At 41.3% G+C, this 21,915-nt stretch overlaps 1 protein-coding gene across 1 annotated transcript; it reads right to left on the bottom strand.

Annotated features, from left to right (window-relative positions):
• Positions 1 to 5,050: 5,050 nt before the first annotated feature.
• LOC309563231 (interferon-induced protein with tetratricopeptide repeats 5-like) lies at positions 5,051 to 21,553 on the bottom strand. The gene is made up of 2 exons (XM_082267615.1): positions 21,479 to 21,553; positions 5,051 to 6,642 (listed from the first exon to the last, which is right to left on the bottom strand). The coding sequence occupies exons 1-2, from the start codon at positions 21,481 to 21,483 to the stop codon at positions 5,196 to 5,198; spliced, it is 1,452 nt and encodes a 483-aa protein (XP_082123741.1). The 5' UTR covers positions 21,484 to 21,553; the 3' UTR covers positions 5,051 to 5,195.
• Positions 21,554 to 21,915: the final 362 nt, after the last annotated feature.

The raw sequence follows: 21,915 nt of genomic DNA, 5'->3' as shown, positions 1-21,915 counted from the left end.
ATAGATCATCCAGATATCCTACTACAGATATCCCTCAGGACCTTAGAACAGCCAATACTGGAGCTAGGATCTTTGTAATCACGGATGGTGCTGTGGTTAACCTGAAGGGCAGGGTCACAAACTGGAAATTATGGTTTCCAATCGCAAAACCAAGGACCCTTTGATGGGTCTGAAATATAGGCACATGAAGATATGCATCCTTGATGTCTATGGATGCTAGAAAATCCTCTCCCTGAGAACTGCAGGAGCCTTCCCCCCACCTGGAATTGAGAGGCTGATAGAAATTCCTCTGACTCCCTGGAAGTGGAAATTTCAGCTTGACCTTCCATAGGGTCACCCTCAGCTATATCTTCCACATCCTCTGCCCAATCCTGAACTGATTCAGGGGGCGGCTCAGGAGAGGGGGATCTAACCCACTTCTTTCCTTCATGTGGTGCTGCAATCATGTCAGCAATCCTACCCTCTAGGCTGGCTAATGCCGATGCCAAATCGTCCTTGGTAACATAGGCTGTGGCAGAAGTACACGGAGTAGCTACTATGCCTGACAACCGTAATGGCTCAGATTGGCTAGTTTCGTCTGCCTTATCAGGAGAAGTAGACACAGTGGAAGCACAACTAGGACCTTCAAGGCCTTAACGTGGCAGTATGTTGCCCTTTCCAACTGTACTCCCTCCAGCCCTTTTTCGGGCAGACGTTGCTTTATAGCAAGACAAACTTGAAGCACTACCTTTAAAGTGTACTCAAGGCTTGTGCCAAGCTTATAAAGCCTAATGCACACAGCACTGATTATCCTAAGATACAGGACCTGTTTGTGCCAGTAATCTACACCCACAGTGACTTACGCAACCCAGTTTCTGCTGCTCTGTGTCCCCTAGCTAATTGAAAAAAGTTCCTTTAAAATTCCTTTAAAATTGCGCATGCGCAGCGTGTACGTGGCGTCCATGTGCACGCCATTGTGTTTGAGCCCGCCTTCCTATGGGGCATACGCCTGTTTATAAAAAGCAAAGATTCCCACGCACGCAAACAATCCTTCGCCACAGACATGCCAGGAAGCGGGAGACGAACATGCGAACGCTTAAATGCCAAGACAAAAACAGCAGACATGGTGTGAGAGCAGCTTAGGCTGAATCTTGTTTGTCACAGCTGATACCTTTCAGGTGATCAGCTAAGGGTAAGAAACAGTGTAACAATATGCTTTATACATACTTTGCATAAACCTGCTACAATAAATGTAATTACAAGCAGAAATACACATGGCACAAGTCTCTGTAATCTTATTAAAGAGAACAGTGCATAAATCAGGAGTCTGCTATAAGCAAGAATACTTCACCCATCACGGCGAGCATTGTCTTAGAGACCTTCAAGGACTGGGTCCCCTATGTAAGAGGGGCCACGGCCTTGGACCTGTGGAGCACCATGCATGGAGTGCCTTTGAGGTTTGATATTCGAAGGGTCTGGATCCCAGAGTCCAGTGCCTAAAAAGGAAAGCGTTACAGGCAAAAACGATCTGCTTTCCGAGACTCGGGTACCATCTTTTTAGTCCATTGACTGTTTTATATGGATCCGATAGCTAACCCCTTAGATCCAGTGATCTGTGTATGAGGTATCTTAGCATAATCTTCTTTCTTCTTCTTTGAGACATAACAAACATGTGGAGCACCTCTCCACAGTGACCTTTACCATGTAGACACTGGCGAAAAAACTGAAGTACGTCCTGTATGGGAGGGGTTATATAGGGGGTCATCAATTCTGATTAGTTGCCAGTGTCCTTCACCTATAGGTGTCTATTTAACCCATATGTTATGATTTATGGCTCTGTGTCCCGTGGTGTACGAAAAGAAAATCTTTTTTTTTTTTTTTTTTTTTTAAATTGTCGGCCTTTTTTTGTTTAAAGCGCAAAAAATAAAACTCACAGAGGTGATCAAATACCACCAAAGGAGATCTCTATTTTTTGTATATGTTATATCAGGCAGAGATTCAGAGATTCACCACGATGACCATTGTCAACAGGACAGAAAGTGAAGGGCAATCAAAAATTGTACAGTTGTTACTGGGCATGAAGTAAAATCTTCCAGTTGGGATATCTATTCTAGTGACAAATGTCTTTAAGGGAATTTCCCTTCACTTTGGAGTTTGGATTATTCTCTGCAAAAGTCTTTAGGTCAGATAGTGAAGAAAAATCTTAGGGACACAAAAAGCAAAAAAATCAGTCAGAGATTTTAACCCTTTCCCAAAAAATATTGGTTTTAGGTGTATTGTAAAGCAGTTGTAAACCCTTACATTTGCCCACTGAAATAACAAGCCTCAGATGATACAGAGAGATGAAACAAATGATCCTACATAAGTTGTAACTGTTTATCTGCAGTCCTCTCTTCTCTACATCTGTTTAAAGTCCAGAATTAACACTGCTTTTCTGAGCTTCCAGAGGCAGGGTGTGGGGAGCTGATGTCACACACTGCACAGCTCAGAGAGGAGAGCTGAGTGTAATCTAAGACCTGAGTGAAGAGAAGGGATACGCCCCCAACCCCCTACACAATCTCATAGGGAATCACACACAGCTGTGGCTATCAACCACTGGTTGTGTGCTGGAGACCCCCTTTCCACGCCCAGGGGCTGACTGGCTCCTTTTAGCCCAAGGGACAAGTACAACCCAGAGGCCCATGGTGCAGTGACTCAGCCCCCCTCCCCCTTTCCCTCTTCCTGGCCTCCACCTGACCCGCATCGCAGGCTAAAGCTCTGCTCCAGGAACTCTCTACATCTCCGATGCCAATGCTGGGTTCCCGACCTGGCCAGCAGGGGGTGGCTGGGGGGAGCTGGGGCACCTCAATCCGGGCTGGCTGGGGAAGGAGATTCTCTGATGGGGCATGGAACCGGCCTCTGCTTGGACACAGTTTACACCATCCATGCAGAGGAGGGGAGAGAGATCTGTGCTTTATCCAGGTCTTCATCCCGCACTCAGTAGGTCACTTATGGGGACTTTTTACTTCTCTTCACCAGGTATACTTTAGGCATGTCTGTGCCTGAAGCAGTGCAGACTTTTTTTTACAGGGCATCAGAGCGGCCCAGGGGGCTAGTGCCCCCCCCCCGCCCCCTGGCCCAGTCCTCCCCTGTCTACGCCCAATTTGATACCTCAGAGTTGGCACAACTTGTCAGAAATGACTCATGCAAATTGCAGAGGAACTAGACTGCAGACAGAAATCACACTCAGTGCTTTCGATTGAGGAAAGGACCCACGATAGAAGGATATGCCTGGTTTATTTTTCATTTCAAATGTTTACACTGTAGAGAGACACTGTGGGTTATTTACTAAAACTGAAGAGTGCAAAATCTGGTGCAACTCAGCTTCCAGGGTTTATTGCCAAAGCTCTATTAAACAAGCAGAAGTTAGAAGCAGATTGGCTACCATTCACAGCTGCACCAGATTCTGAGTGCACCAGTTATAGTAAAACTCCCCCACTGTCATTTTGCCCAATCAGGGTGAAGTTACAGTGTCAGTAGATAGTCCACCCTCTCAGGCTTTAATACTTACTTAGTCACTGCCTCCTTGCTGCAGCATCCCAGTCTGTATGATTTTGGTGTCGGAAAATGCTCACTACTTCTGGGTATACAGTGACATGAGACTTGGTATGGCAGTTCTGGTACTCAATGATTGGTCCGACACCGTCACACAAAGATGACCTTTTGTGAGTTCTGACCAGTGTGCCTTGGAGCTTACAATAAATTGTCTTTCCTTATGCCCCGTACACACGTGCAGATTATCTGTAGACTTTTGTCTGCAGACTTACCAAAACCATATAATATGAGGTCAAACCTAAACACTTTCAATTTGTATGCAATCCGGCAGGCCCTTGCACTACATAGAAAAGGTAAATCTGAAGACAAAAGTCTTCAGATAATCTTCACGTGTGTACAGGGCATTACTCCCAGTAGTTAAATATCGGGGAAGGAGAGCAAAAGAAGGATAAGTGTGTGCTGCTGTGGAGAGGGACAATAAAATTAACCAGCTGATTTGCTTTTCATTTACAAAGCACAGGTTCACTTTAAATATTTTACAAGCTGCTATTTTATGTCAGATTAGCCACTGAAAATAAAAATAATAATAATGATAATGGAATGCATTAATGGTTGTTGGCAGTAAAGTGCAAGACATCATCCTATAGTAGGAAATCCATCAGTTTGGAATATGTAGAACAACTGGGAAAATGTTCAAGATATCTTTGTAATGCAATTGCAGTAGTGTATATTGTTTATATTACTCACACTGAGAAATTCAGAGGAATATTTTACTTATTTTTTATTGCAATGATTTCTTCATTGCATTCGTTTTTATGTAACAGCCTTTTTAATATAAGTAAATGTTACAACACCATGAAAACCAGAACAAAACAAGACAGTCAACAGTTAACAACATGCAACAAATTATTAAAGGCAAGTTGAATATTATTACTCTATTGAGGTTTTGGTCACATGATGATTATTAGTATGCTATTGGGGGAAATTTACTAAAACTGGTGCACACAGGATCTGGTGCAGCTCTGCATAGAAATCAATCAGCTTCCAGTTTTTTTTTTGTCAAACCTTAATTAAACAAGCCAAAGTTAGAAGCTGATTGGCTACCATGCACAGCTGCACCAGATGTTGCACACTCCACTTTTTAGTAAATCAACTCCGATGTCTCTTAAAGCTACTTTTAAACTGGCCAGGATCAGTAATCCAGCATTGATTCCTCTAGTATAGTTTTGAAAATGGGAAACAGGAACTGATTATCTGAGGGGATTAGGAAGCACTTTTTCCCTTCACTGTTTCATAAAATGTATTTAAAATGAATTTCCTAAATATTTTATCTAATTTACAGAAAGATTAAATCAGTATAACTTTACAAGAGTTAAATTACTATCAATCTCTTTTATAGTAACTCATTTCTAGTTAATATTACCATATTTATGCAATATGGCCATGCCAAAATCATAACCAGATTTACATTTACAATATTTTGAGCAGTTGAAGTTGAATTCCAGGCTATTGTCTAGCTAAGCTCCTACCCTCAGAATATGATTTAGAAGGGATTAGAACCGATTTAAGCATCGATAGACAATAGCCTAAAATTCCACTTTAAGATCAGATCCAATAATGACTGCTATAGCTTAATGCCGTTAGTATATTCTCATTTTCTAATTTTATAGAACAGTATTATATCATGATAATGTGGTCTGCAAAGCAGAACATGCTTCCAAGTACTCTTGGTTGTCTGGCTCCAAAAGATTGGCTTTTTTATAGTACTTAATTGCTGCAATGTCCTGTCCTCTTTGCTGGTGGATGTACCCAAGCAAAGCATGTCCAGTGGCATCCATTGAATTTTGAACAATCATGGTTTCAGCAAGGCTTTGTAGTTCTTTTATGGCATTTTTTCCAAACCATGTCTGACTTTGTATCTTTATCACTTCCTTAAAATGAGTTACTGCTTCAGACTCAGATTTTCTAGAATTCATTAAATAATGTGCCCAGTTGAGATGGATCTCTTGTTTCTCTTCACACCTCATATTCTTCATGGTCAGAGTTTTGTCAAATACTTCTTTTGCCTTTTGGTAATCATTAACTTTCATGTATACACTAGCCAATAAAATGTGAGCTGCCACAGATAACCTATTTAGCTCAATAGCCTTTTCCGAGTAAAATATTGCATTTGCAAGGGTTTTAGCATTTTGCTGCATATTGTTATGGGTAGACTGACCATGTAATGCTTTGGGCATTCTTATTTTTTTTTTGTAACAAATGCCAAGTTGATAATGAACCGCAGAGGATGTAGAAATTAAACTGAGTATTTTCTTAAACATTGCAATAGCTTTATTTATCTGTCCTCTTCTTTTGTAAAATGTTGCCACATATCTAAGAACATATGGGGATTCTGGTTGTTCTTGTAGAGCTTGTTCTATTAACATAGTTCCTTGATCATAGTTCTTCACATCTAGACATTTCAAAGCAAGGAGAGCCTTCAGCACTGTATCTCTGGGATTTAATTTAACAGCTCGTTCCAAGAGTGGAAAAGATTTGTTTGCTTTTCTGCCGCGGAAGCTGAAACCTTCTATTCTATACACAGCCGTGGCATGGCCTGAATTCAATTCTGGATCTTCTGGGTCAAGTTCTACAGCTTTTTCAAAACACTTAGCAGCCCATTGATAGTATTTTCCAGTAAAGGATAAGTAAGTCCAGCCTTGTTCACCATATATATCTAACAGAAGAGTGTTTTTCTTTGGAGGAAACTCATATAACTTTAAAATGGTCTCCACCTTTTTAGCATAGGTGAAACTCTTAATAAACTGGTTCTGGTGGTAGAAAACCCAGGCAAAGTTAGCATACATGACAGTTCTCCTAACATCTGCGTCTTCTGACATGGTGGACTCTTGGATCTGTGCCTCAGCTTTTTGGAGGTGGAGAATGGCTTCCTCATGGTCTCCTTTGAGATGCTTTAGGTAAGCCAGGAGGTTATACATCCGGTGTTTGAGTTCATCTGGCAAAAACACAACCTGATCATTTAGCCTTTCTTCTACATGATTGATATCTACATCTTCTCCAAGCAAGTTCCAAGTAAAATGGCATTGAAATTTCAGTAGACGATCCTTCAAGGAATTCTTTAAGGGGTCACTGAAAAGTTAGACATAAAAAAATGCATTAAAAAGAGCAATGTGTCTTTAATTGTAGACATGTTCCAGGATAATAAATGAGGGCCACTTGACTGTCTAACACACCATAATATGTTTAATTCAAAAACATATTATTATTTGGGGGGGGGGGCAGGGCAATATACATTAACACACATTTTAAAAAAAGGGAGTAATTGCAGAACATTTACCGTTCAGCCTAGTAATCTCTTTCTTAATCAGAGTTTGTATTATTGAATTTCCTAGGGGTCAAGCAATGAACAATGTCTGTCTCTCAGTGATCACTGCCATCAATGATCTTTATAGTTGTGAATAAGGCAGTGTTCCTACTGATCAACAATTTTAGAAGGCACTTTCACTTTTCAACAGACCACTAAGTAAGGGGGCATTCCTTCACTGAATCCCAAAGTGTGGGGACACTATATTTTTACACTGTTTCTTTTTCTGAAGTTTGTAATATTCATTTCATTTCATTACTGCTGAAAATAGTTTTGTTTTATAGAGCAGGGAATTAGCAAAAATTATATTTTCTGAGTGTCAAATACTCAAGGTATGCAACATTCATTATTCCTTTGTTTATTATTATATTTACAACTTACTGATCATGCTAATTTATGATGACTAGAGATGAGCTTAAGATTCAGTGTGAACACAAGTTTGAACCAATCCTCGCCTGTTAACATTAACCCATTTGGCAGGAGCTAGAAGTCATGTATAATAGTGGTATTACTGCCGAGATTAAGCATTGGCAGCTTCTGGCTGTTGATTGTAGTTAAAAATTATGGCAGGTCCCCAGGAATCCCAGGCCATGTAAGCAAAGGAGTAGATATAGTTAAAAAACTCCTTCAGGCCCGTTAGATATTAAGGGGGCTCCGATTAAAAACAAATATATAAAAAAAGCTGTGAGTCTAGGGTCTGGTATGGATTTTGGGGGAAGTCCATGCAAAAAAGAAAATGTGAAGTCCCCCCATAAATCTATACCAGCCCCTTATCTAAGCATGCAGGCCAGGAAAGGGGAGAAAAGTGCGCTTCCCCACCATAACCATATAAAGCTACATGTCCTTTTTGACCAATTTTCAGATATATACCATAGTTTGTGGACTTTATAGCTTTCACACAGACTAAATATTATACACAAATTTTGGTTATTTTCACCAAAGTAATGTAGCAGAATACATTTTGGAGAAAATTTATGAAGAACAATTATTTTTTTGCTAAATTTTCAGACTTTTTTCATTTATACAAGACAGCTTTCTATGACTGCATGTTTTCTTTGGATTTCTAACATAATTCACAGAGAAAAAGACATTATGTTGGTTAGAGGAGAATACCTAAGGTAGGGACACAGCAGAAGGTAATGATGGTGGAGGGAAGCTGACCAGACAACTGCACAGCGTACATGTCAGCACAGAATTGATGAAGGCACAGGGACACGTTTTGAAGACATGGAGGCACACAAAGGTGCTCCTGGAGACACAGAGACACACAGATGTGCATGTGAAGACAGAGGGGTACACAGGGGTGCACTTGAAAACATGGGGGAGCACCGGGTACACTTGGAATACATGGAGTGCAGGAGACACAAAGACTCTTAGGCATGAGAAAAGTGGTGGTCCTTGGCAGAAAGGGCACAGGAGGTACTGGGACAGGCAGATACTGAAAGCACTTGGGTCTTGGCTTAGGCATAGCGACTCATTGCTTGAATGCCGAGCAACATAACATGTCATAGAGACATGGAAACGCACAAGGGCGTACTTGGAGACATGGGAACATCTTGTAGACACAGCGTGCAGGAGGCACAAAGACTCTGAGGCATGAGGCACACACTGGAGGCATTTGGGGATGGGCTTAGGTGTATTGATTTGTTTCTAAAATGCAGAGCAATGTGTCGACTGGCCCTTTAAGTGAGCACCAATAAATATAGGTGTTTCTGGGTTGGCCACAGTGCGGTTCAAGAGGAGAAAAAAAACACATGGGCAGGCTGTACAGTGACTGACAAACAAACAAATATATATAGCACACTCCAGATAGGACTATAAGTTACAGTCAAAAATGGTCCTTGGGACATATAAGAGTCCATGAAAAGTCTTCTCCACTTTTATGTACAGTGACTGACCACTGTGATAGCCAATCAGGGGCTATCATAGTGATCAGGAACCAGGTGGTTAGTAGGAGACCTGGGGTTCTTGGTGGGAGCTCGGTCTCTGTGCTGGGAGCGTGCATATAAGTAGCCCCATGATAGAAGACCCACTTCAGTGAGGTCACATATATGCCAACGCTTGTTGTTAAGTGGTTAAGGATTTGCATATTTTGAACATTTCTAACTTGAGCTCTGTAAATACTGAGATTAGTTCCCCTTTAAATTTTAAATAAAAAATGTAATATATTTTAGCTTACCACTCATGTGACGGCTGCATTTATTTCCTTTTTCATGTCTATATTTTCATGTGGTAATACTATCAATAACATACTTCTAATCCTAGGTTGGCCATTGTCACTCACTCCACTTTTTCTACAGACAGAACCTTGGTTGTCAAAGCATGTACAGAAAGTACTTGCTTCTATAAATTGTCATCCTAATTTGGACTACATTACATGTCTTCCTCTCTTCATTTCCATTACATAGGGTGTTCGGGGAATATGTAGTTTATAGCATATTGCTTAGAAGGATGGTAACATTGTGTGATATTTCAGTTTCGCACACGAGAAGATGCAATGGCCATACATTTTTGGCATGATCAACAGGTATTCTCTGTGCCTGCTGAAAATTTTCTTGCCCGAAAATTAATACAGCCATCACATAAAATATTTAAATATCTAAAATCTAAATAGCCTATTAAAGTTACATTAGTAAGAGTTTTTGATTTAATAAATAGGGATTGACAATATTTTGATCTCTGACTACTTTTTTTATCTCAACAAAGGATAAACTCATTCACTTTAAAGGCAAAGTTCACCTTTAGTAACATGTTAAATGTTACATCTGTATTTAGGGTGTAACATATTACTGTGTACCCCTCTCCGAACTCCCTGATTCCCTTCCCCCTGTGATAGCCGGAGGGGAATCCCCTCCCCACACCCACTGTCACATCTTAAAAACAGCTTGAAAATGAAAACATTCATTCACACAGATGTGAAAAAAAATATTATTTTTATAAATTAATTAATAAATATTAAATGATATGTAATGATATGTAACCCGTGCTAAAAGTGCTTCTACAAACATAAACAGCAGCACTCCCCAATATTAAAACACAAATAAATATACCATAATAAAATAACGCAAATATGTTGCGCTGTCACTTTACGTGATTCATATGAAACCTTCACAAGACATAAAAATCAACTGTTAATCATCACCCCCACATCAGGAACGGGCGGGCGCTTGAGATATGCTTTGTACCTTTTCTTGTTTGTGAGTACAGTAAAACCTTGGATTGCGAGCATAATTCGTTCTGGAAACATGCTTGTAATCCAAAGCACTCTTATATTAAAGCAAATTTCCCCATAAGAAATAATGGAAACTCAGATGATTCGTTCCACAACCATTTATTCACAAGTCCTTCAGTTTATATAGTCCATATAAAAAGATTATTGCGATAGTTTATATAACAATAAAATGTCCACCCACAAATATCTGCTTCCACAAGGGGATTGGAAGCAAAATCCAGCAGGAGCTACAGAGTATCAAAGGGAAGAGAGGTAAAGCGGTCCACATAGACTAACTTCTGCACCTCCGGCTGCCAGTCTGTAATCCTGACCGGGAAGACCACTCTGGAGTAAAGCGATCTGAAAGCGAGGGGCAGCATGGAAGGGATGACGTAGATGGCGGTGGGGAGGATGGTCTATGTGGACAGCTTTAGCCTGGATGCCTGCATCCTTAGATGTGCCTGTTCCAATCATCAACCATGTGAGTTGCTAAATGTTGTACCTTCATTAAATTTAACCATATTGCTACACTTAGAGGCGCCTCTCTTCTCTTTTATACTCAGCTGTGACTTGAGGCTACTTGTATATCAAGACATCGCTTGTATATCAAGTCAAAATTTATTTGAAAATTTTGCTTGTCTTGCAAAGCGCTCTTAAACCAAGTTACTCTCAAACCAAGGTTTTACTGTACATATATTTTGACCTAATAAAATACACCATTAGGTGTCCCATTGCTCTTTTTTCCTTCCGTATGAGTGACTGTTGAGGTATTGTTCTGAGCTATTTATCTAAAAGAAACCTGAGCAGGGTAACCTGAAAGTGTGGCATGCAATGCCTGGGCTTAAAGAGGTTGTAAACATCCTAAAAAAATAATAAAATAAAAACCTGTAAGACAAAGGCATAATAAGCTTGTATGCATCGCATACTAGCTCATTATGAAATACTTACCTTAGAACGAAGCCCTTCCAGCAGTGCCTGCACAGCGCAGAGATGGCCGACATGTTCACCCATCTTCCTTCTGGATTCGCATTCTCCGACTGTCTAAATGGCTGGAGCCGCAATGACGTCACTCCTGGGCATGCGTGAGGGAGCCACCGTTCAGGGCACGGGGCTCTGAAGGAACAGCATGGGTGGCCATTCCTTCAGAGTGCATGTGCCAGTAATGTCACTGGCTGCATTTAAAGTAAATATCTCCTAAATGGAGCATGTTTAGGAGATATTTACAGTACCTATAGGTAAGACTGATCATAGGCTTACCTATAAGTAAACGTTACAGAGGGAAGTTTAATTCCTCTGTAACTGCTGTCAATTTAACCCTTAAGCACTTTTAGACCTCCCTGCATCTGAGGTCTAAGTTTCTTGTAAACAGCTGTGTGGATCTCTGGTGGCTGGCACACAGTGGTGGTAGTGGTAGTGTTTTTAGTTTGATTTTAGAAGAATTACTTTCACTGATTGGTGGATTTTGGATTTTAACACTTTGGATTTTATGAATATTTATAGATACAATAATATGATTAGCATTGATTTCATAATTTCACTTAGTGGAACAGTTGGTTTTTACGATTTGTAAAGGTTTCATGTGAATCAAGTGACAGAGCAACAAGCTAAAAATGATCAATTCATTAATTATTAACAAATTAATTTTTTTTTTTTGTTTTTTAAACGTGAACTTATCCTTTAAATGCTTATAGTTTGTAAGTATACTATTACTGACTATATAGTATGGATCCAGATAAATACACAAAACTGCCCTTTTATGTACCAGGGACATGGTTGGTAAATTAGTTAGTTACAACAAATTGTAGGCTACCATTAGAGATGGGCCGAGTGACCCCCAGAACTCTCGAACATTGAAAAAATTCAGAGCCGAATAATGAACCTCATTGAAGTCTATGGGACCCGCACTGGAAAAATCCAAAGTGACCATTTTGAGGGCTTAGATGCAAGTTATTAGGCATGCAAAGGATATGGGGGTTCCGGGTACCGCCATGGGGGATATATATTGATGAAAAATAGTTTGTTAAAAACATAATTTTTTTAAATATAGTGCCTGGGGGGTCCCCTTAGTCTGCTTGTAAAGTGGCAATCTGTACCATTTATAGAACCTGCTGCAGCAAGAATGACATTTATGAAGCCAATAAAATGAAATTTTCCCTGCAAGCTTAGTTTTTTTTAAGCAACGGCTTAAGGAGCCAGTCTGTATGAGGAGGCCACAATTTAGTGCACTCAGAACAAGATTAGGGATTCTTTGGAAAAATTCAGGTGTCTGTGACTTTGGATAAAAGTAACGTGCGGAAAAATTGGGCTTTGGGTATCGAGTGGTCCCTTCACATCTTAATCCTATAGAGGTATGTTTGATGAAAGCAAGAATTGGTATTGCTGTCAAAAATTTAAATGATATACACCTGTCAAACAGATGTGGAGAAATTGGTCCTTGGGTGGTAATTGTGCCCATGAAACCTATACCAAAAAATTTCTTCCAGATGAAACACTCAAAAAGCTAGGCAGCCTAGACAATCTTGCACAGATTCCACATCCCAAAAACACTTAATTGGCAACATTGGGATCAGGGACTAGATAGCTGCAATAACGCTGTTCAATATACTGCCATAAAAGTGCACTAAGGTACTTCAATATACTGCAGTAAAAGTGCACTAACACATTTAATATACTCTAGAAAACGTGCACTAACGCACATCAATATATTGCAGTAAACCTGCACTAATGCACCTCAATAAACTGCAGTAAACGTGCACTAATGCACCTCAATATACTGCAGTAAACGTGCAATAACGCACATCAATATACTCTAGTACACGTGCACTAACGCTGTTCAATATACTGCTGTAAAAGTGCATTAAGGTACTTCAATATACTGCAGTAAAAGTGCACTTATGCAGTTCAATATACTGCAGTAAACGTGCACTAATGCACGTCAATATACTGCAGTAAACCTGCACTAACGCACCTTCTTATACTGCAGTAAACGTGTACTAACACACCTCAAAATACTGCAGTAAATGTGCACTAACTCACCTCAATATACTGCAGTACACATGTGTAGCACTAATCCCTTGGGAGCTTGGGTAACCCTTGGGAGGTTCCCCTGGGTTACCCATAGCAACAACACAACAGTTCAGCATCTTTAAAGTGCTTGGCTCAGTCAAGAAACAGTCTAGGGGTTTTGGTTTTTTGTAGTTTTATTTGAGAACTTGGATAGGAGAAGGGATGAGTGGGATACTCCAACTTGAATGAACTATGCACAATTTGCTGGGACATCTAGATTCAGCTGAGTGCGGCAAGACCGCTGTTTCACCTTGTCACTAGCAGTGAAGAAGAATATAATGAACTTGTATTGCTCTGTGAATCGCTATCCAGGGCCAAACTAGGCACCCCCTTTATCAGTGCTGTATTTTGGCCTAGGCCAACAAGGCCCAGGCCTAGGGCGGCATTTTGCAGGGGGGCAGCAAAAAAGCCCCCCCCCTCCACCGGAGACTCTTTTGGCGACTGGTTGCTAGAGTTGCCTCTCTCACCTCTCTCTCTCTCTCCCCTCCTTTCTCTCTCTCTCACACACCCCCCCTCTCTCTCTCACCCCGTCTCTCTCTCTCCCTCCCCCTCACCCACCCCCCTCTCTCTCTCTCCCTCCCCCCTCACCCACCCCCTCTCTCTCTCATCCTCTCTCTCTCCCTCACCCACCCCCCCCTCTCTCTCCCTCCCCCCTCACCCACCCCCTCTCTCTCCCTCCCTCCCTCCCCCACCCCCTCTCTTCCTCCCCTCCCCTCCCTCCCTCACCCACCCTCACCCACCCCCCTCTCTCCCTCCCCTCCCTCACCCACCCCCCTCTCTCCCTCCCCTCCCTCACCCACCCCCCTCTCTCCCTCCCCTCCCTCACCAACCCCCCTCTCTCCCTCCTCTCCCTCACCCCCTCTCTCTCTCACTCCCTCCCTCACCCACCCCCTCTTACAACCCCCCCCTCGTGAGATCTCAGGGGTTCATGCTGGGACTTGAAGTCCTTCAATTTTGGAGGGAGTCACATCCGTTAAAAAGGAAGGAGTGGGGCACATTTACATAGGAGTCAAAATGGGGGCGCCCAATTTTAGTCTTGCCTAGGGCAGCACAAAACCAAAATACACCACTTCCCTTTCATCCCTATTCTTCAGGGTTCTACACGGCACCCCCTTTACTGTAATTCTCTCTGTGTGAGCTAGCTCCTTGATCCCGTGACTTCATTGGAGTGGTCCCCCCTCCCTGGGCCGACCCTTTGGCAAGTCCCTTAGTACTCACGGACACTGTTTTTCCCAAGAGACTCTGCCAGCAGCTCCACCGTCAGCCACACTGGATCCTCTGCAGTTCAGCTCCACACCTGGTTCACTAGGCCAACTGCCTACGACCACCTTCCTCACACACAGCAGGAGGAGAAACAGCTGTCCACCTCCTCTTGGGACTTTGCTTCTCGCCAAAGACGCCCTGTCACATGTCCTCCCGGCTTTTATCAGCAATCCCACTTGCAACAATGCCCTCCCACTGGAACTCCCACAAAAGCCAATGTGTCACTGGCTGGGTTTCCTCCACTGTCCAACAAGCTCCCTTATTGGATACAGTGGGGACACTCCCTCAGACCCAGTGAATCAAACCTGGAGATATTAAACAGGCAACCTAATAGATAAAGCTACCCTGATATGCAGAAGGAGCAATTAATGCATTTACCTAGCACCTACCTACATAGGAGGGTGCTACACATGCACTAACGCAGTTCAATTTACTGCAGGAATGAATTGTGTACTAACGCACAGCAATATACTGCACTAAACGTGCACTAACGAATGCATACCTCCCAACTTTTGAACTTCAGAATGAGGGACACTTGAGAGAGGAAGTTACCTGCGGCGCCCATAGTGTGGAAACATTGGTGCAGCCAAATTCTTAAGAGTGGGAGGGGCTGAAAGAACTTGTGTAAAAAAAAATGCACTTCCCTGTACTTATAAAAAAAAGCTGGAGTCTCTTGGACACAAACCCCAGCACAATCATTTAAAAAAAAAAAAAAAAAAAAAAAGTACAAAACTGCCATTACAAATAGTTTTACACAAACTGTGGAAGAATGCGTTACGCTAAGTGTAGAAGGATTCAGGAGTGCATTTTGTACAGAATGCAAGGTTCAGGGGTGCATTTCATACAGAGTGCAAGGTTCAGCAATGCGTTATGTACAAGGTGCAGGGTTCAGGAGTGCATTTTCCATGCACAGTGTAAGGTTCAAGAATACACTTCATATAGAGTGCAAGGTTCAGGAATGTGTTACGTACAGAATACAGGGTTCAGGAATGCAATACTTAGAGTGCAAAGATTAGTAATGCAATGGTTCAGGAGTGTGTTTTGTACAGAGTGCAGGGTTCAGGAATGAGTTATGTACAGAGTGCAAGGTTCAGGAGTGTGTTACGTTACAGAATGCAAGGTTCAGGAGTGCCTTTTGTACAGAGTGCAAGGTTCAGGAGTTTGTTTTGTACAAAGTGCAAGGTTCAGGAGTTTGTTTTGTACAGAGTGCTAGGTTCAGGAGTTTGTTTTGTACAGAGTGCAAGGTTCAGAAGTGCGTTTTGTACAGAGTGCAAGGTTCAGAGGGGGTTTTGTACAGAGTGCAAGGTTCAGGAGTGTGTTTTGTACAGAGTGCAAGGTTCAGGAGTGCGTTTCGTACAGAGTGCAAGGTTCAGGAGTGCGTTTCGTACAGAGTGCAAGGTTAACCGGTTGCCGACCGCCGCACGACTATATACTGCGGCGGTCAGCCCCGGCCAGGCAGAGTGACGTATCGGTACGTCACTCGCCTGTCACTGACTTGCGAGCCTATCGTGGGTGGGCGCGTGCCCGCCGCGGCTCGTTCACAGGCAAGTCAGTGCGTGTGACCGGCGGACTCGATGTCCGCCAGTCACACTGCGATCGCTCCTGTGAAGGGAGAAAGACAGAGCAGCTTGTGTAAACAAGCTGCCTGTCAGTTCTCCCTGTGTAAAAGTGAAGATCTGTCCGTTCTACTATGTAGAACGGTTGATCTTTGCTTTTACACCAATAGAAATGTCCCTACACAGTTAGAATCACGCCCCTAGGACACACTTAACCCCTCCCTGTCCAATAAAGTTAACCCCTTCCCTGCCAGTGTCATTTTTGCAGTAACAGTGCATATGTATAGCACTGATTACTGCAGTAATGTCACTGGTAACCCCAAAAGTGTCAAAAATGTCAGTCAAGGGTCCGATCTGTCCGCCGCAATGTCGCAGTACCGAAAAAAAAATCGCAGATCGCCGCCATTACGCGTTAAAAAAAAAAAAACCAAAAATGACAAAAATCTTTCCCTTTGTTAGTAAACGCGATAACTTTTGCGCAAACCAATCAAAATACGCTTTTTGCGATTTTTTTTACCAAACATAGGTAGCATAAAACAAATTGGCCGAAAAATGTTAAAAAATTTTGATTTTTACTTTTTTTTTTGGGAAATTTCATATAAAAAAATGTGAAAAATATTGTTATTTTTGCAAAATTTACGCTCTTTTTTTGTTTATAGCGCGTGATCAAAAAATCGCACAGGTGATCAAATACCACCAAAAGAAAGCTCTGTTTGTGGGAAAAAAAGGACGTCAAATTCGTATAGGTACAGCGTCGCACGACCGCGCAATTGTCCGTTAAAGTCACGCAGTAAAAAAGCGCAAAAAAACCCCTGGTCCTTTAGCAGCCAAATCCTCCGGGGCTTAAGTGGTTAAGGAGTGCGTTTTGTACACAGTGCAAGGTTGAGGAGTGCGTTTTGTACAGAATGCAAGGTTCAGGAGTGCGTTTCGTACAGAGTGCAAGGTTCAGGAGTGTGTTACGTTACAGAATGCAAGGTTCAGGAGTGCCTTTTGTACAGAGTGCAAGGTTCAGGAGTTTGTTTTGTACAAAGTGCAAGGTTCAGGAGTTCGTTTTGTACAGAGTGCAAAGTTCAGAAGTGCGTTTTGTACAGAGTGCAAGGTTCAGAGGGGGTTTTGTACAGAGTGCAAGGTTCAGGAGTGCGTTTTGTACAGAGTGCAAGGTTCAGGAGTGCGTTTCGTACAGAGTTCAAGGTTCAGGAGTGCGTTTCGTACAGAGTGCAAGGTTGAGGAGTGCATTTCGCACACAGTGCAAGGTTGAGGAGTGCGTTTTGTACAGAGTGCAAGGTTCAGGAGTGCGTTTCGTACAGAGTGCAAGATTCAGGAGTGTGTTACGTTACAGAATGCAAGGTTCAGGAGTGCCTTTTGTACAGAGTGCAAGGTTCAGGAGTTTGTTTTGTACAGAGTGCTAGGTTCAGGAGTTCGTTTTGTACAGAGTGCAAAGTTCAGAAGTGCGTTTTGTACAGAGTGCAAGGTTCAGAGGGGGTTTTGTACAGAGTGCAAGGTTCAGGAGTGCGTTTTGTACAGAGTGCAAGGTTCAGGAATGCGTTTCGTACAGAGTGCAAGGTTCAGGAGTGCGTTTCGTACAGAGTGCAAGGTTCAGGAGTGTGTTTCGTACACAGTGCAAGGTTGAGGAGTGCGTTTTGTACAGAGTGCAAGGTTCAGGAGTGCGTTTTGTACAGAGTGCAAGGTTCAGGAGTGTGTTACGTTACAGAATGCAAGGTTCAGGAGTGCCTTTTGTACAGAGTGCAAAGTTCAGAAGTGCGTTTTGTACAAAGTGCAAGGTTCAGGAGTTTGTTTTGTACAGAATGCTAGGTTCAGGAGTGCCTTTTGTACAGAGTGCAAGGTTCAGGAGTTTGTTTTGTACAAAGTGCAAGGTTCAGGAGTTTGTTTTGTACAGAGTGCTAGGTTCAGGAGTTCGTTTTGTACAGAGTGCAAAGTTCAGAAGTGCGTTTTGTACAGAGTGCAAGGTTCAGAGGGGGTTTTGTACAGAGTGCAAGGTTCAGGAGTGCGTTTTGTACAGAGTGCAAGGTTCAGGAATGCGTTTCGTACAGAGTGCAAGGTTCAGGAGTGCGTTTCGTACAGAGTGCAAGGTTCAGGAGTGTGTTTCGTACACAGTGCAAGGTTGAGGAGTGCGTTTTGTACAGAGTGCAAGGTTCAGGAGTGCGTTTTGTACAGAGTGCAAGGTTCAGGAGTGCGTTTGGTACAGAGTACAGGTTTTAGGAGTGCATTTTGTACAGAGTGCATTTTGTACAGAGTGCAAGGTTCAGAAATGCGTTACATACAAGGTGCAAAGTTCAGGACTGCATTTTTGATACAGAGTGGAAGATTCAGGAGTGTGTTTCCTACAGAGTACGTACAGAGGGCAAGGTTCAGGAGTGCGTTGTACAGAATGAAAGTTTCAGGAATGCATTGTACAGAGTGTAAGGTTCAGGAATGCATTGTACAGAGTGCAAGGTTCAGAAATGCGTTACGTATAGAGTGCAAGGTTTAGAAGTGCATTGTACAGAGAGCAAGGTTCAGGAATGTGTTACCTACAGAGTGCAAGGTTCAGGAGAGCATTGTATAGAGTGCAAGGTTCAATAATGCGTTATGGGCAGAGTGCAAGGTTCAGTAATGCGTTATGTACAAAGTGCAAGGTTCAGGAGTGCATTGTACAGAGTGCAAGGTTCAGGAATGTGTTACGTACAGAGTGCAAGGTTCAAGAGCGGTTTGTATACAGAGCAAGGTTCAGGAGTTAGTTAAACTGCAAAGATACCAATTTATTAAACATAGCACACTTATCTTCAAAATGTTGATTACCAGCATACAGGAGCATAGTGACAATATGGCTAATTTACCAAATGAGTGGAGTATGCACACTTTGCAGTTTGTAAATCTATTGATAAAGTTGAATATATCAGAAAGCTGTGCAAATACCACCCCCCCCCCCCCCCCAACCACCCTTCCCCTCAGTGCTGTTTAGACGTATCCTTAATATGAACCTTTTACATAAAGTAACACATTCAACTAATACAATGGTAGAAAAGCAGACCCAAAAGGGCATCTAAACCCTGGCCTCAGAACAACTTGAAGATCTAAATCTGAATGCAGGAAATTTATATATAGGTGGATTATTTATGAATGCATTTATTAGTAGAGCCAGAACAATCCATTGTCTGGTAAGGTAATGCAGGAGAATAAAACATTATACAGACATGAAGGTAGGTAGGATGAAAGCAACAATCTTATATGCAAAAATATCTGGTAACATGACATGTGAATAAAATGTCAAATGTGCTCTGGTGTGACCATACAAAAAATATAATATGTAAATATAAATAAAGAGCAAGGTGTAAATAAGTACGATAAAACCTAATTATATCAGATAATAAAATTAGGTTTTATTGTACTTATTTACACCTTGCACTTTATTTATATTTACATATTACATTTTTTGTATGGTCACACCTGAGCACATTTGACACTTTAGAATTGCAGGGAATATAATAAAAATGGCAATATTACCAAAAATAGCATATACATTTCAAATGCTTCCAATAGCTATCCCCCAATCATATTTTAGGACTTAGAAGATGTTAATAACTAAATTTATATGAAAAAAAGGAAGACATAGGATACAGTATGTGGTCTTAAGAAAGGCAAAAATCAAGGAGGTCTAGCGGTCCCAGACTTTAAAAATTATTACTATGCGACACTACTTGCACGAGTCACAGAATGGGGAAGGAAAAAAAAATGGGAAGAGTTGGGTAGAAATAGAAAACACTTTAAGTAATTCTAATTTAAGTAAAATTATATGGATACCACCTCAATATAGAAAATTAAGCACAAACGCACATATAATCACGCGACACGCATTGAAAATTTGGGACCTAAATCAAAAAAAAAGAAAAACGGGAATATAATTCACCATTAATCCCATTAAAAGACACGTGTTTTTTCTCACCAGGACAAGGAAAATTATGGGGTAATTGGATGGGAGGGGAGGATATAAGATTAAAAGATATTTTGGTTAAAGATAAACTGTGCACAATAGGGGAACTTAAAAAGAAAAAATGGAAAATAGATGAGTGGCGATATAGTCAGTTGCAACACTTTGCAGCGTCACTACCTAAACCATTAAGATCAGAAGCGGAGTTGCTACCCTTTGAGAAAATGTGTATTTTAGAAGGGTATAAAAATAGTATCTCTAATATTTATAAAATTCTGGTGGCTGAGATGGAACCGACTGTAGCCCCATTCATAAAAAAATGGGAAGAAGAGCTGGGAACACAGAGGAGGGATTTTCACTTGGGAAAAATGTTTGAAGTTAATACATGGGTCCGCAGTAGACATGAAAACAGCAGAAATTAATTATAAATGCCTTTCTAGATGGTATAATACCACAGACAAAGTGTATAATTATCAGAAGAAGAAGTCCAAATATTGTTGGAGGGGATGTGATGAAATAGGTACAATGGCACATATTTGGTGGGACTGCCCTAAAATTAAAAATATTGGAAGGAAGTCTTAGTACAAATTAAGAAGATCACAAATATTGAGGTTCTAGAGGAGCCATGGTTTTGTTTATTTCATGGTATACAGAAATCAGTAAAACAATATAAAATTACCCTAATACCACATTTAATGAATGCCGCAAAGGGCTTGATACCTCTGTTTTGGCAGAGAGATGAAGCTCCGACTGTAGGAGACTGGATCAATAGGGTGGAGAAAATAAGAACGATGTAATACTTAAAAAACGGGGGAGAAGAAGAGATGATAGAATTGGTAAATATATGGGAGGATTGGAGTGAGTTCAAGAAAACAAGGGAATACACCAAGTGGATAGAAGGGAAAGAAGAGGATGAAGGGGAGAGTAGGGGGGAGGGATAGGAGAGGGAGGGGAGGGAGGGAGGAGGGGAAGGAAATGAGGGGAAAATAATGAATTGAAAATATAATTGTTTTAATGTATAATGGTATATTTTGTATTTTGAAAAATCAATAAATAAATTCATAAATAAAAAAAAAAAGAATTGCAGGGAATTGTGATGAGAATTTTAAAATTTAGGCAGAAGCGGTGCAGCTGAATGGGAGAATTATTCCAACTCTGCTACTTTGGCCTTAAGTTTGAAATTCCCTTTTCAATTTCCCGTAATTTTTCTCTTTATTGAGTAGACCCTATAATCTGATAATAAGTAGGCAGAGATTAATAATGAGGAGTGGGTGGAGCTTTAGGGAAGTGGGTGGGGTAAGTAATTGATAGCTGTGCTGGAAATGTTTTTCAAATGTTGGCAACTATGCAGTGGCAATATAAAAGTAGTATGGAAAACAACTAAATATTGCACTTAAAAAATAAAAGTCTATTGGAAAAAAATGTCAAGATTATACTGATATATAAAGCAGAACTATGTAAAAGAATAAATGTATCTCTTAGCAAAGGATGTCAGTGTGTACATAGAAATGGCTAGAATATTTAAAGCTAGAGATGTCTTTTACTGCCTGCAATTTGAGTGATAATAATTAATTTACCTCATTCTGCGTTGCTCGACTTCAGATAAATTGTGCTTGCTGTTGTCTGGAGCTTTCTGCTGTACCCGATGGATGAGATTCTCTAATATATACAGATTGGTTCATACCATGTGACCATGTTCCATGATACTGAAATGAAGAATGGAAACTGAAACTCGGTGCTTGCAGAGGAATCACATGGGGCACTAATAGCCAGAGCAGCCCATCCAGCTATTTTAAGTTCTGGGTGGAAGCGTGAATCATTAGTGGGGCTGCTGAGAAAATGTAACTATAGAAAATCTGGGTACATGTGAAAATAACACACAGCTATTATTGTATTTTTAAGGAGTGCAGTTGACACTAAGCCTATATCCCCTGTGACATTTCATTTAAAAAGAGCTGACATCAGACGTAGCCAAGGAGACTTTAGAACTGTCACTAGTCACAGAGATAGTAAT

Source organism: Pelophylax lessonae (genome assembly GCF_965119305.1).
Source record: "Pelophylax lessonae genome assembly, chromosome: 9".
In the NCBI taxonomy this organism is placed as follows: Eukaryota; Metazoa; Chordata; class Amphibia; order Anura; family Ranidae; genus Pelophylax; species Pelophylax lessonae.
This window is presented reverse-complemented; position numbering and strand designations above follow the sequence as displayed.